Source organism: Barbus barbus (genome assembly GCF_936440315.1).
Source record: "Barbus barbus genome assembly, chromosome: 2".
Taxonomy (NCBI): Eukaryota; Metazoa; Chordata; class Actinopteri; order Cypriniformes; family Cyprinidae; genus Barbus; species Barbus barbus.
In genome coordinates, this window is record NC_136730.1 from 4,286,880 (window position 1) to 4,303,638 (window position 16,759).

Here is a 16,759-nt window from a genome sequence, read left to right on the forward strand (position 1 = left end):
AGCCGTGTCCTGTGATCATAACCTACTGATAACTGCAGTGTGTGTGTGTGTGTGTGTGTGTGGTAGTAGTAGGCTACTTCAATTTCCAAATGCCTCGAGTTGTTTTCATAATAGGGGAGTGTGTCCGTTTCCAGACTGTTGTAACCAGGATGGGACGCAACATGCAGGTGATTTCTGCGCAGGGCCTGCAGGGGCATTTTTGCCTGATCTCCCCGACCTGAAGAACTTACTTTGATCTGAATGAAGCAGACAATCTTGTGTTTACTAAGCAGTTGTGTACTGCAAGCACATGGCTCTAACTTCATTTCAAATTCAGACTCACATAATCTTATTCTAATCACATATCGCTCAGTATGGCCTCAGAGACACTGCTTGCGCAAACCTCATGCTGCTCTATAGAGAGATGTTGTGTCATGGTATTAATTGCTTAGGTCACTTCTAGTTCCTTTCATAGACTGGCCGGCCTTAACATTATTTCAACATGTAAATTAGATTAAAAAAAATCTCCCGAGTGTCCACTTTTAAGGTCAGTTAAAACTGAAAAAAGTGGAAAAAAAAAAAAAGTTAAAACTGAAATGATGAATTGGACAACTCTGGTTCAATTAACATTAAAATAATTGAGAATGATTAACAGTAATGAGTGATTTTCAACAGATAACTGTGATGTGAAAGAATTGATTTATTGAGAATCGTTGTTTCATTTCCTCGTTTCCAGAATGTATATTTCTTAACATCGTTCATCATTACTCTTTATGTACAATCTGAGCATTATTAAACAGTCTATCAGTTCGCACACACTGAATGGCATATATTAAAACCACAAGGCTGACATTTACACATTTTCAACTGATCCTAATTGAAGTGTCTAAGTTTTTAATTTGATCTCTCAGATTCCCTGTAATCCCAAAACACAAACACAAACACACATGGATACATGCATTGTAAATCTTCACATTTAAAGGGATAGTTCACACAAAGATGAAAATTACCCCACGATTTACTCACCTTCAAGCCATTCGTATGACTTTCATCTAAATTCAGACAAATGTCCTGGCTCTTCCAAACTTTATTAAGGCAGTGAACTGTGGTCAAGGTTTTGAAGCAAAATAAAGTGCTTCCATAGTTCCATCCATCAGAAAAAGTACCCCACACAGCTCCGGGGGGTTAATAAAGGCCTAGCAAAGGTCTAAAGAGTGGGATTTGTGTAAGAATGATATCCATATTTAAAACTATACAAAATCTCAAGCTTTTGCTGTTGTATGCACGTTCATGTGAGAGAGGCAGATGATGTAGGCATATTTTATGAAGAATGCACTTTATTTTGCTTAAAAATCTTGACCACTATTCTCTGCCTTAATAAAGCTTGAAGAGCCAGGACGCTTTTAATAAAACTCTGAGTGCATTCGTCTGAAAGAAGAAAGTCACCTTGAGGTGAGTAAATCATGGGGTAACTTTCATTTTGGGGGGAACTCTCCCTTTAATACAAAATCATCACATTTAATATGACTGATGACTTAGTACATATTTATAAAAAAAATTTGTTCAATTGTTCAGTGGTTCAGACATAAGTAAACGCATAAACCCTTAAACTTTGGTGTACCTCATTCATTGTTGCAATGACAGAAAAAAAAGTGTCATACCCTGATTCACCCTCTTTTACTGTCACACGGGTTCACTGTAAATATCATGGACATTTCTATGCATTTTCTTATAATGCAGTTGTGAAGTATTTATTAGAGTGCAATCTGTCAAGCCTTTAAACAAAACAAAATCCTTAAACATTAATCATGAACTACTGGAAATGTCATGGAAATTAATTTGAAAGAAAACAGGACCTGGATATGGGTTCCCTCTTAATGTTCAGTGTTCAACCCAACATTGACCCTTTCAGTCTTGAATCTTTGGATCCATGAATGCAGGTGGTCTTTCTGACCGATCTGAACACTACATCTGTCTCTCAGGTGCGTGTCGCCCTCTACTGGGCAAACACATGAAGCAGTTCTTTGAAAGCGGTGGAATACAGAGTATTCCGGGTCGGGTTTGTGGACTTGCTTTGTCATGTTTTCAATGGTTAGAACCTGTTCCTTGTTTAGCCCATTAGTCAATGTACAGTATAAAACCCATGTCTCATTTCTCGGCCTGGTGATGGTTTGGTTTAGGCACTGGGCTCCTTACTCTTTTGTTTTTGGGGACATCATTGGTAAACCATTTTTTACTTTATAATATAAACTTGGATTGACCTCCATTTGTTACAAAAGCACAAGCTGATTTACCCACCGCGCAACGGAACAACTTACAGCCCAACGCTGGACTGAGTTCCCCGTAACGAGCCGCAGCCAGATGCTCACTTGCCGTTTTTCTTCGGCACAACTTTAATAACCGAGTTTGCGTTAGCAGTGGTGGTGGTGGAGTCGGAGTCTTTGTCTTTGAGACTGTCTCCCTCATCGGTCTCCTTCTCTCGGTCGCGGCTGTTCTGGTTGCTGCGCCGGGCCCTCCGCGTCGTTTCCAGCGCCGTTCCCTCGAACAGCCGCGCCATGAAGGCCAGACCCTCCCGCCGGATGAACGACTTCCCGGCGAAGGTGTAAAGCACGGGGTTTATGCAGCTGCTGACGAAGGCCACGGTAGAGGTGAGTGCTCGCAGCTTCGCCCTGATCTTTTTTAGGCTGTTGAAGGAAGAACAGCTGGTTGGTGTTTAACGCTTATTTGTTCTATAAAAATTTGAGACGTTATAAAAGCAATTTCAAAACCCATAAGTTTGCTTTGAATTTCTGGACTGTATAACCTTAATGACAAAATTGTCTTGTTATATGTGCTTTACAGCAGAATTTAACCATTTTGAAGCATAGCTTTCCTTGTCAAAGTAACATGAAATGCGTTAATTTTACCCAAACATTAGCTACTTAAAAAGGTCATATGATGCTATTTCATGTTTTCCTTTGTCTTTAGTGTGTTACAAGCTGTTTGTGCATACTCTTTTCAGGAATATATTCATGGAGACTGAGAATGCAGAAAGCGGCCCTATTTGTTTTATTTATCTTACAAAACCCCCCAAAATAAAAGTTTTATTGATATTGGGAGTGAATACAGATAATAGGCTACGTATCAAAATACTTAGGCTGTTTTTTTTTTGTTTTGTTTTTTTCAGTCAATATTAAATTAATTAAAGAACTAGTTTCTCTTGTAGTGTATTTTTTAGGTTTAATAACCTGAAAAGTAAAGTAATTAGTAATCTGATTACTTTTTAAATGCAGTGATCAGTAATGCAATCAAATTACAATTTTAAAGAAGTAAATAGTCATTTGTAGTAGATTACTTTTTTTAGTAATTTACCCAACACTGGGCGTAACATTTCAGTCACATGCTTGAGGTATTCGGCCAATCATAACGCACTGGATAACTGACCAATCAGAGCATACCTCGCTTTTCTGAACAATGAGGTTTGTAAAAAAATCGACATGTTTCAGAAAGGCGGGACAGAGAAGAGCAGCAATAATGTGTTTTTTTAAACCGTGTAAACACATTGCATTACACCAAATACAAAAAATAATATTATTTTTAGTAACTTCATATGACCCCTTTAAAGTTAATTGCACTTAATGGTTGCTGAGAGTGTTTTTAAATTGCTCACTTTTCTTTTGCGGGATGATCTTTTGGATATAAAGCAGCAGCCACCTGTGTGAGAGAAAAAAGTAAATAAATTAGGTTGTGTTCACATTTGAGAAACCGAGTGTTTGATGGACAGACACACACCTGCACCATGTTTATGATGTGGTAAGGCAGCCAGAACAGGCCGAAGGTGATGATGATCACCAGGATGAGTTTCTCGCTGCGGATGCGTCTGCGAAAGCGCGTCTGGCGGATTCTGCGCAGGATGCACACGTAACTTCCTATGATCACGCCGTATGGCAACAAGAATCCCAGGAAAGTTTCCATAGCATACTGCATCACCTCCTGCAGAAGAACAACACTGTCATGAAATAACAGAGCCGTAATGGGAAATGAACAAACGGATATTTGTAGATAGAAAATATGTCTGCCAGAAGGCTTGTTGGACACATTACAAACATGGAAAATGCAGTTCTCTGCCAAATGTTTTTGGCACAAAACAATATTTGTGGCAGGAACTTCATGCAGTGTGACAATGTCATGATGTGGATAAGTTCTTTACAGAGAGGAAGATTCAAACTGCAAAATGAACATGAGAATGATGTTCTCAAAAACACAAAATATTATGCGTAAAATGCAGGTAAAAGTCTGTAAAAAATCAATACAGAGAATTCCATCACATTTAGATTGATGCCACGGTCTTTTCTTAGAGTGTAGCACGCTAACTAACTGTAAATACACTGCTTAAAACCATAATTGTTCATAATGTGTAGTTTTACTAGTTTACAAGCTAATTAAAGAAAAAAAAATTAAATTCTAATTGTCCAAAAATGTGTAAGTGTTCAATAATTCAATGCTGTATTTAAAAATATAGTTATATTTTAATATTATATCACATTATATTGTTTTACGAAAAAAACAATATAAATTCTAATATTACTGTAACATATAAAATATATATTTTTGCTGAGATTTTATGTAGTGATGCATTTTCCGACATATGTAATGATGTCATCGTGCAATGACATCACAACACCATTTAGAAACTTTTAGCAACAAATCCAACTTCCTTTAGCAACTTCCCCTGAAAATTAGTTGGAAACAGTGTGTGTGTGAGTGTGAGTGTGTGTGTGTGTGTGTGTGTGTGTGTGTGTGTGTGTGTGTGTGTGTGTGTGTGTGTGTGTGTGTGTGTGTGTGTGTGAGAGTGTGAGTGTGAGTGTGAGTGTGTGTGTGTGTGTGTGTGTGTGTGTGTGTGTGTGTGTGAGTGTGTGTGTGTGTGTGTGTGTGTGTGTGTGTGTGTGTGTGTGTGTGTGTGTGTGTGTGTGTGAGAGTGTGAGTGTGAGTGTGAGTGTGTGTGTGTGTGTGTGTGTGTGTGTGTGAGTGTGTGAGTGTGAGTGTGTGTAACATGCAGCTAGAGATGGCGAAATGAAGTGTTCTGAACCAGCGAGGCTTTCAATACAATTGTAGCTGAAAAAAGTTCATTACTCAAAGCTTTAATAGCACCCTCCAAATTCCTGTAATCCATTACAGCCAGTGGTTTCATGTCTGATTCTGTAAATTATTTCCTGTTTTATTTTATTGTATATAAATAGTGGTCATTGTCAAAGTCATTCATTTGTGTCTGTGTACTGGCAGCAAAGTAAATGAAACCAATTCATAAATTAAATCTGTGATCTGTAGTCCTTAGACTGTTATTGCATAGGCAACGTTTATTTGTGCTTAATATATAAACTATGATATTGAGTAGTTATATGATATATGAACTACGATATTATCTGAGATTCACTTAGTTTGAAAAAATTCAAATAAAAAATAGCAGTCACGTGGTTTTCAGGCGACTGAAGCTTCAGGCGTCATTAATTGCATGCTTTTGGTACTCAGATACAGTGCTTTAATGTAACATCACTACATGGTATTGTTAAATGTTAAATTTAATGTAGGGCTTTAACATAACATCACTACATCCAGCTGAAGCTGATATTCATTTCCTTCTCCTCAAAGACAGTTTTGGTGTGTTACTGACTCTGTAAGTTCATTTATTTGGTAATGTTGTATATAATGTTTATATAATCAAATCCCAGCACATTGCAATATCAGGGGGGTTTTTTTCTTTTTTTTTTTCTTCAAAATTGCTTCTGGCTAAAATACTAATCCATGATCTTACTTCCTCAAGAGAAAAAAGTCACCTCATCTGAATCAGGAGAGAAATATGCAAAGATCAAGCAATGTTTACAAGCCAAAACAGTTCTAAACAAACATTTTGATGTGAGTGGACAACAGAGGAGGGTCTTTTTCACTAGAGGAAGCGTTATTATGGATTATGGACTCGTATTTTGGCCAGAAGCAACGGTTTCAAATTAAAATGTTGTAATGATGGATTTGTTTCTCATAAACAACTTGCATTTTGCATTACAAGGTGTTCATTGATGGACTGGAGTGAATGACTTGTGGATTATTATGGTGTTTTATCAGCTGTTTGGAATCCATTGAAGCAAATGATGGAGTGATACATTTCATCTGTATCACTCAAACTCATCTACATCTTGGATAGGCTGAGGGATTATGCATTACTGTATGCGTGTAATTTTCAGTCTGTTGAAGAGCATAATTCAATTCATTGTGCTTTTTTTTTTTTTTTTTTTTTTCTGTGCATGTAATAAGTTTTGATCTGAAATATTAGTGTAGAAAAGACTCACATATTGTGGTTGTGGGTGATGGCAGTCACACACGAGACTCTGAGGCTCTTTGCTGACCTCTCTGCTGGCCCTGAAAACCAAAACAGGCACAGAGAGTCCCAAAGCGAGCACCCAGATTCCCACCAGCACCCTCGTGAGAGTCCTGCGGTCCGTCAGCGCGCCGACACGCTTCGGCCACACTATCGCCACCAGCCTGTGGAGACTCATCAGCATGATCAGAAATATGGAAGCATACATGTTGGCACAGCAGAGGTAGAACAGGACTTTGCACAGCACCAGGCCGAAAATCCAACTGCGCTGAAACAAATAAACCATGAAGAAAGGCGTCAGCAACATGAGGAAGCCGTCGGCGAAGGCGAGGTTCAGGATCAGGAGGGTGGTGATGGAGCGACGCCGCGCTCGGGCCAAGATGCTCCAGATGATGAAGACGTTCCCGGGGACGCCGAGGAGGAACACGAAGCCAAGGATCGCCGCGCCAGCGACCGCTCCGCTCCTGTTGCTCAAGATCGACTCGCCTCTAGTCGTGTTGGAGAAGTTGGCAGGATGCTGCGTTGACATGTTCAGAATGGGACTGGGAAGGACAAATAGGCTGGAGGACGGAGTGACTTGTAGGACAGAAGAGGAGGACAAGAACTCATTGTGATTTAAGTCCATCTTGGCAATCTAAGGGTAAAATATATATATATGTTTTGTCAGTTGCAGTGAATGTCTAGCTTGTTTTAAACACTGCATATGGTTGTGGCATCACATCATTGAACTACATCAATAGTTTGGAATAATTATAAGAAGTCTCTTCTACTCACAAAGGCTGTTTTCTTCTTTATGATTAAAAGTCAAATCTGCAAAATTATGAAAGACACAATACAATAAACTTACAAACACAATACACTTTCAGAAACACTCACAAAAACACAATAACTTATTATTTCTATTAGAATCACAATAAACCTTTTTTCAGGATTCTTTTATAAATCATATATAGTCTTTTTGATTATATTTCAGTACTACTTTTATTCAGCAAGGACACATTAAATTGATCAAAAGTGAGCGCAAAGACATTTATGTTACAGAAGATTTCTATTTCAAATGAATGTTGTTCTATTGAGCTTTCTCTGTTGATATACATCCAGTAAGAAGTTACTGGAATAAACTCATTTCAATAGTACACAGAGTTATTTGTCCTCATTACACGGTGATTTGATAGAGCATCATTTTACTGATCAACTGATATTTTCTTTTTTAATTTGATAATGGCATCCATTATATAAGTCAGTAGATAAATGCAGAGAAAAGCAATGCCGTTTTTAGCAGTACTGGATCTGACCAGAAGTATTTTTCCATTTCCATTCATTTCTTCTACAGGGATCAAGTTTGATCTTTGGTTTGAACCAAACAAATATGAACAGAAAGTACTGTACTTCATGTGCATGACATGAATTAATTTAAAAAATGAATATAATATACAGTATACATCTATACAGTGCCTTGCGGAAGTATTCACACCCCTTAATTTTATTTGTATTTTTTCACGATTTGTTGTGTTGCAGCCTTATGTGATGATAATGACATAATGACAAAGCAAAAAAACAGGTTTGTAGTAACTTTTCAAATTTATTAGAAATAAAAAACTGAAATTATTCCATTGCATAAGTACTCCTTTTCTGGGATACTTGAAATTTAGCTCAGGAGCATTCATATTGCTTGTAGATGTTACTACACTTCGAGCAGAGTTAACCGGAATAGGTATAATTTGGAAAGGCACACGCATCTTAATAAAATGTCTAACAGCTGAAAATGCATATCAGAGCAAACACCAAGCCCTGAGGTCAAAAGAACTGCCTGTAGAGCTCAGAAACAGGTTTATGTCAAGTCACACATCTGGGGAAGTGTTCAGAAAAAAATCTGCTGCATTGAATCTGCACAGAAGCACATAGTCTTATGGTGTACGCAGGGTAGATTGATGTGGAAAAAATAAGTCATTTAAAGCAGTTTAACATAAGGTAGCGACATAACAAAACTTGAAAAAATGATGGGTATGAATACTTTCGCAAGGCACTGTATATAATCACAAATTTAAAAGTAGTTTGATAGTATAATGAGACTGATTTGGCAGCTTCAGTGGAAGCACAAAAACAACTAAGAACCTTGGAATTGGTGTTTGGTCTGTTTACTCTTTATGGAGAAAGTAAATATGTTCTTGCTGCATTTGAAGTTGGAAATGGAGATATATATATATATATATCAAATGAAAGCTCTTAATGAGCTCTTTCTATATGCAAAATACTGTCATCCATGAGTGTACAAATTCTTAATATAAACAATTTAAATTAGTACAAAAAGTCAGATCAAAGCATGGTAAATGTTTTGGCTCTCTTGTAAAGTTGGTGAAAACACATTTGTTTGCACTTTGGATATATTTTCGATATTAGACGCTCATAATGAGGGTGGAAGCCACCGTAAATGACGTTTGTGGTCTTCAGACAGAAGCACAGGTCAGAGAGTCGTAGCCTCACCGCGTCTCAGTGGCGGCCAGGAAAAAGGCCAGTGGAAAATAATCATGTCCACAGAGCCACTTACTGTACATTAGTGAAGGCATTAGCATATGGCAGACGCTGACAGCCTCCCTGATGCATTACAAACACAACGTTTTGCTCAAGTGATTACAGGAGTCTGCGTAACATGATCGTTATCTTCTCATGCCAGATCTCCACAATTCAATATGACCGCAAGCCATCCGTTCAAGAGGCACCAACGCGGTACACCGAGTGAAAGAACACAGACGGCCAGAACACTGTCCATTAGAGGCCCTCGGAGAGAGAAAAGAAAACAACAGAGACGCAGAACACAGAACAGGAAAGTCTAGAAAACGCAGAATGAATCTGAAGAATTAACAATGAATATGTGAAGCGTGCCAGTGTTTGAATGGAGACTTCTGCCCACAAACCCTGTGTGTTTATCACTGCAGGAAGTTCATACAGGAAATGATGTGTGATCATTTATGCTGATTGGGGTTTTAACTAGAAGCTAAACCTGCATGTTATCAACACAACACAATAAAAATGACTAGTTAGCTTTCAAACACACAACTGTATCCATTTGATTTTAGTTGGTGTTGTGTTGTTATAGTTTCTCATAATGTGTGGTATTATTTTAGTAAACTGTTAAAAGGCCAGCATATGTTTTGGTGAGATATGCAGCAAATAAATGCACCAAAGTAAAGTACTCAAAAAGAATAAAGAGAGAATTGTTCATTTAAATTGTATAATATTTAAAAAAAAAAAAAAAAATCCTAATTTTACTTATATTCTATATCAATACAAATTGTATTAATAATTATATTAATAGTAATATTTTAAATAAATAAACTACTACCAAATGCAAATATCTGACCCTGGAGCACAAAAGCAGTCATAAGTAGGCAGTTTTGATTTATTATTATTATTTTTTTGCACCCTCATATTCAAGATAGTCAAATATTCGCATCTCAGCCAAATATCGTCCGATCCTAATAAATCACACATCATTGGAAAGCTTATGTATTCAGCTTTCATGTGATGTATAAATCTCAATTTAAAAAAAAATTGACACTTATGGTTTTGCTGTCCAGGGTCACATTTATAATATTCCCTCATTTCTGCATAACATTATTAGAAATAGTTCAGTCAAAGTTGTGAAATAACACAAAAAGGAGTTGTTGCGGGGAATGATTTGGTAACCAAAAACTGTGACACCACTGTAAACTCAACAGAGGAAAGAAAGAAATGTAAAGAAATTTTATTTTAACATTTTTATGCAGAATCATTAGTAATAGCAACGTCCTCAAAGTTATGAAATAAAAAGGAGTTATGGGAAGGATGTGGTGAAATGGGCTGTGTTTCCCAAATGCACTCAGTTGATCGTAGAAGCATTATTACAAATGAAGCTAGGATTAATTTAGGTTTACGATGCTTTTGGGAAACACAGTCCCGTGCAATAAGCACATCATGACACTTTTCCAATAGGCACTTCAAATCTTCATTTAAATACCATTGATTTGACTTGATTTGATACATGTGGGCTCTATTTCAAGGTTTCTAATTTGTCAAAACTGAACTGACGTCTGCATTTCAGAAGGTTTTAAAGATCCCGAGAAACAGATTCAGGTGTGTTTAAAGTTGCACAACTATCGACAGATGGCATTGACAAGGCTAACCATTTATCTCTTCACCAGACCACATCAGACATTTCCATCAGTCACTGTATCCCTGCTTCAGTACCCACTTCAAACGGCAAACTGGTGCACAAACCCATGGGCTGTATTTCAGAAGAACCTTGTTTTGGGCCTGCTGCCATGAGTCTTAGAAATGATGCTTGTGTAAGCAGACTTTATTTCCTCCTGACCTTTACATTAGCAGTTTGTCACATGGCTGCTTGGATTTAATCATCAGTCACTGATGAGCTGTCTAGTCTAGCCATTAATGTTGAAACTCTTTCTGTGGCCAGATACAACACTAAGAGGTCAGGGATAAGAGTATAATGAGTTCAATCATCAAAGCAGTTCACTCAGAAATGAAAAGTGTCACCAGTTACTCACTCTCATGTTGCTCCAAATCAGTAAGACTATCTATTGTGAAACACAAAAGGTGAATTGTTAAAAACTATTCATGTTGCTTTTTCAAGTTGCTGTGGCCTTCAAATCTCATGTTTGCTTATTCAAACTTTCAGCATAAAATAAAATAACATATTACATTTCAGTCTCAAAACTAATATACACTGTAAAAAATAAGTGTAATTTTAACTGTAAAATTTTGTAAAAACGCTACTGAAAAAAACTGTTATAAAGTTAACAGTATATTCCCGTACTTTATACAAGGAAAAACTGTAAAACTGTAAAAAATCTAACCAGATATTTCATGTAATTTTACAGTAAAATGCTGTTAATTGTACCGTTTTTAGAAGTAAAAAATAGCAAATCGATGTATAATTTACAGTCAAAAACTGTAAACTGATATTCCCAGAATTCCCTGCGTGACACGCCACATTTGAAAGTATTTTGTTTAAATAATCCTGTTATTTTATCAGTTATGTACATTTGAGCTTTATGTTACATCTTCTGGTGTTTAATGAACGTTTATTGCATTAAGTATCATGTGTGTTACCACGATGGTGTTTTGTGTTTGCATGAATGACTCTGTGCACCTTCTATATATTAATATGTACTTCTGCTTGTGGTGAAGCTACTTGTGATGAGCTGTGATTCTTCATAAGGCTTTCTCTTTTACCACCTGCATTATTATGGTGGTCCTCGGTATGTTAAAGGTGCAAAACAGACTTTAATAGCAGTGTGTGTTGTTGTATTTAGTGGTTTACATTCAAAGATGCTTGTTTGTAAATTAGAGTATTATACTGTAAATTTTACAGTTTTGTTCTGTAAATGCGTTTACTGTTTTTCTGTATTGTTTTACTAAATTATTATGGTAACCACAGCTCCCAAAATTATTTTGTAAAATCTTTTTCTTTTTTTTTACAGTGTATGACTTTAGAAGATATAGTGCACAACTCGTATGTGCTACTGTTTTTGGACGTTTATGATGGCAGTGGCTTTTAATTCTGAGGATCCGCAGCATTGCACCTTCTGTAGGTCTTCATTATTTGACTCACCTGCTTCAGATTCAGCTAATTAAGTGAGAGCCTGTCTGACCGTAACTGAAAACTACTTGTTTATGCTAGTTTTTGACCTTTCTGGAACTTGAAAGAAGCTTTTGCTGTGTGAGAAACCACAGTTTGAATCAAGATAATGGATTTCCATTGTGTGCCACAGAAGGAAGTCAGTCACATAGGTCTGGAACGACATGAGGGTGAGTGAGACACAAATTTCATTTTTTGAAGTAGAAAAAAAAACATTTATATTGGGTTATAATTTGTCTGGCATGTTAAATGACAAAAAAAGTGAATCATCAAAAGCAGCTTATCTTGGTTAAGTCGATATGAAACATTAAATTACCAACTATTACTCAAAACTTACACCTAAATGTGAAAAAACACTAAAATATAATGTCAGAGCAGATGAGGATTGATTGCAATAATGCAAATGGGAAAAATGTCAGGGCAAAAGCCAGATGTGACACCCATAGTGTCTAAATTTGTACATTTTGCCTATAAAAAGTAAAAGTAGAAAGTAAATGGGATTTAAACAAATTATGACATGACACAAACTCTTTTTTTAGTGTTAGGTTAGCTGTAGATTTCAAAACAACTTTAATTTCAGTAAAGTCAGAAAATTGTGTCACCATTTGTTACAACACTATTGTGTGAAAACCTCAGTATTGCAAAACCACAGGTACCATATACAGCAAGTCATTTATTTGCATTCAGTTCCATGGGAAAATGGGACAGAAGTTGGAATATCTGTAACAAGTTTTTCCACATGAAACCTGCTTCCTGATAGCGAGACCAGACATGAACGCTGCTGGCATAAATGCGCTCCAGAAATCTTTCACAATTCTTTCCAAATTCCACCGAAACCAAACTCACACAAAACCAGGATCATCAGACGAAAGAAAGGAAGAATGATAACGAGATTTGCTGAAGTGAAGTTCAACACGCTTGGACTGACTTCCTGACATTCCCATATCAATGTGGCCTGTCTTTGAACTGCATGCAGTGTTTGTCTAGCGCACGTCTGGGAGACTCGACACAGTCTGAGACATACACCTCAAACAGACGGGAAAATCCACTCACACCCACTAACAAAGACCAGCACGCCCTCGGTGAGAGCACAATAGGGTAATGAGCGCCTGACTACTACACCTGCGTACAGCGACACACACCTGATTCTGAATCACAGAACATGCTACACAAATAAGCATACGCATGTGTGACTTTGTGTAAAATCATGGTCATTTCTGGCTTTTACAAGAATTAATCCAGTGTATTATCCTTGTTTCCTTGCGACCACCTCGAAAGGTTAATGTTACTCAACATAGTTCATTAAGCTGTGTTGTACAGCACTGGCCTGAAACGCAAGCAGCGAGTCTTAACAAGCTTTACACAGATGACGATATTCGACTGAGGTGCACAGAACAAAAAAAAAAAGTGAGAAGATGTGCGCTGACATGCGTGGATGCCCCGACACAGTTCTCCTGGATTGTTGATAGTGATCTTACTCAAAGAATAACGGCATTGACAACTGTCTACAGCCCAAATATAGCACACGTTGCATAATGTGGGAGTGTGATAAACAAATATAACTTGATGCAGTCATGGTAATATCATGATTACCATATTTATATACCATGGTATTTGTAGGTTAAGTCCAAAATAGTTCCATGCCCATTGTGCTTTTTATAATGTTTTGCATGCATGCATGTTGTCATGTATAAGATTCACATTATTTGCAAGTAATTTTTCTGTCGCCTTTTATTATGTTTAACTAATTAGACACAATTATTACCGTTTATACAAAGCGCCACATTGCTTTTAATGGCATATCATTAAATATGTTTACAGTGTTTTTATTGCAGCATGTGGGGAGCATAAATGCATTAACACTGGAATCATATCCTGGTTCTACTGTAGGTCAAGGTTTCCTGCAGAGTTTTCACCAAAACTGATCAATCTCACCTGCCTGAAACTTTCTAGTAATCCTGAAGATCTTGATTGGCTTCAGGTGTTTTCAATTGGGTTGAAACTAAAGTTTGTTGGATCAGAGTTGACAGAACATACTGTACACTTTTAAAAATGATTAATAATAACCTGAATAACCTTTTTCAACTTTAAAGAGCCTTTAGTGCAATGGAAAAGTCTTATGGTTGTTAAATGTTCTTCATGGAACCACTCATACTAATAAAGAGCATTTATCTTTAAGAAGTGGTCACTGGCTGGTCCATCACCTTCAGCTGGTTTGTTGCTGGTCTGAGGTGCACTAACAGCTTAGAAAGTTGGGGAAATTTGGACTATTTCCTTATTTCTTTCCAGTGAGCCAGCATATTACATGATTTCTTAAACATTTCTTGAATGCTGCTTTAAAAAAAAAAAAGTGCTACATAAAATAATAATGTGTACTTTAGCTAAGAACCATATACTACAACTACTACTAAAAATCATTGTAGCTCAGGTCATAGATCATGGTCATAGGTTTGATTCCCTGAGAACACACGTACAGGCCAAATGTATACCTCGAATGATCTGGATAAAGCAACAACTAAATGCATAAATGTAAACTTTCATTGAATAATAATCTATCTTATTTAGTTAAAGACAACTGGCCAGCTTTCTTAATATCACAAGCGAGTATTAATATCTCTCTGGCAGTAAACACACAGTGTTAATTATTAACAGTGATCTTCAAACTGACTGACTGACTCAGATATTATCAGAAAGCAGGAAACGAGCCTTACCTTCTTGTACTTCCAGTGGTTTACAGCTACAAGTGAAAGCAATGTTTATACGTTCTCTTTTCTTTCTTTCTTAGTTCCTCCTCAGGTAATTCAGTTCCCCGGTGCTCTCACCGCAGTCATCTGTCGTTCCTCTCTCCAGTCCACATATTTCTGTGGCTCTCTCTACATTCTGTGCATCTAGATTTCGAAATATAGAGCTGTCAATGACACACCTCCAGTAGAGACACAGCACACACACTCCTCTGTCTGATCAGGCCACCACTCCTGTTAGTAATTTCTGAATCAGCATCCTGCACTCTCATAGGTGCTTGTACAAACGTGTGTTAGCACACACAAATACACACGTTTACTTGGGTACCGAAGTACACAATGACATGCCAGTGACTGCAATACAATACAGCTGTTACATTTGATGCTGTGTTTCCACTACTTGTGCTGCTTTGTTTTTGTTTGCATGCTACAAAAACCATTTCTGTTGTATCTCTATGCCTCTTTCACGCTGGACAGTTGATCGAAGAGAGTTTGATTGACAGGCGATCTTACCAATCATAACGCCAAAATACCAGAGGAGTAGATTAACTTTGGGGGACTTGAACTTGAATATGGTGTGTCCTGATGTCTTTCCGCTTTTGAACCAATATACCCTGTGATGTTCCTTCTTGTTTATTTTAATACTATAACTAGTAAAGAGGAAGAGATGATCGGTTCATGTGCCGCTTGAACTGAGGCGCTACAGCGATTCTCATGACACAAGAGCCACAAAATGATATTTATTATTTGAATTTCTTAAAATTATTTGTTTCATAGCAAAAGTAACCTGCTCTGTCTTGTCTCTCTGTGAGTTGTCAGTTTCCTCTTTGTTCTGCAAATTATTTCTTTATTTTTGTTTTATGTCCGACAAGCACCATGGCTTGTCGGACATAGCAACAGTTACTAAGGGTCTTTGTGAAGGGTCAATTGGCGACGAGACAAAAAAAGTATTTGAATCATTCACTCAACCGAACTTATTCCTTTAAATAATAGGGATTCCCTAGGGCTTCATAACGAGAAATGCGGTCGGTTTGTGAGTTGATGTAATTAAGTTTAATTAATTAGCTTCTCATCATAAAATTTAAAATAAAATGAAGAACCAGATTAAAATAAAAATGTATATATTATAACAACCCCAAAATCTTTCATTGGATTACCTGCATCTGCATGACCATCAGCCTGCATCAGAGATGGTGAACTTTATGAACTTCAAGGAAATATTTGCTGATGGAAATCTGGTGTGATTTGGGGACTCAATGGTTTGGGACTATTTTTAATACTTTTTTTCACAGAATGAATGGCAATAGTTTTACGTTTAAAAGATGGATGGATGCTTTTAGTTGGCTATATAAAGGCATTTTCCTGTTTTCATTCATATTCACAAGGCGATTTCAATGGAAACTCAGTTGGTGTTCCTTATCTGGTAAGTATTTCATGAGATTTCTAATGTAATTCCTTCCAGTCAGTGGTAGCGTCATGATCAGGTTCCTGCAGGTTTTGTTTCAGCAGTACACCACTGCTTTATGAGGGTCTTGGCAGGGAAATGACGTGTGTTGTGGTGGGATATGAGTGTGTCTGAGTGCAGTTTTAATTGATCTGGTATTTTAAAAAATGTTTTACATTAAGCAGGATCAATGTAAAATGTTTTTGACTCAATACAGGTTGCGTATATCTGCCCAGGGAAATAGTAAATTAATAGTTCATTATTCACTTTCTAAGGAAATTTGTCCTATACAGTGTATTACTGTAATTCTGTCATTTCACTCTTGGAAAGTGGTATTGAATAAGCTTCCAGGTTTCCATGCATTCTGATAACAAACATTAACTCCATCCTGCAATTAACTGAAGGAATATTCCTAAAACAACGTAATGGAAAATACTCATAATAAGTGCGTGCTGCTTTATCTCCTGCACTCCTATATTTGTACTGTACTTGATTTTTATTTTATTTTTTTAAAGGAAATCCCTTTTGTTCTACTTTTTTCATTCATAAATGGTCAGTGACTGACTAATAACTACTAATAAATGATCAGTTACAGAATGACTAAT

The 16,759-nt window shown here is 37.0% G+C and overlaps 1 protein-coding gene across 2 annotated transcripts; it reads right to left on the bottom strand.

Moving 5' to 3' along the window:
• Positions 1-659: 659 nt before the first annotated feature.
• On the bottom strand, positions 660-14,924 carry ltb4r2a (leukotriene B4 receptor 2a). 2 transcript variants are annotated; one of them, XM_079446574.1, is made up of 6 exons: positions 14,681-14,924; positions 7,106-7,141; positions 6,303-6,965; positions 3,751-3,951; positions 3,629-3,672; positions 660-2,663 (listed from the first exon to the last, which is right to left on the bottom strand). In XM_079446574.1, the coding sequence occupies exons 3-6, from the start codon at positions 6,954-6,956 to the stop codon at positions 2,345-2,347; spliced, it is 1,218 nt and encodes a 405-aa protein (XP_079302700.1). In that variant the 5' UTR covers positions 6,957-6,965; positions 7,106-7,141; positions 14,681-14,924; the 3' UTR covers positions 660-2,344. The 2 variants fall into 2 exon arrangements, with proteins under 2 accessions (XP_079302700.1, XP_079302701.1); XM_079446575.1 differs by having other exon boundaries at positions 661-2,663; positions 6,303-6,907; positions 14,681-14,866.
• Positions 14,925-16,759: the final 1,835 nt, after the last annotated feature.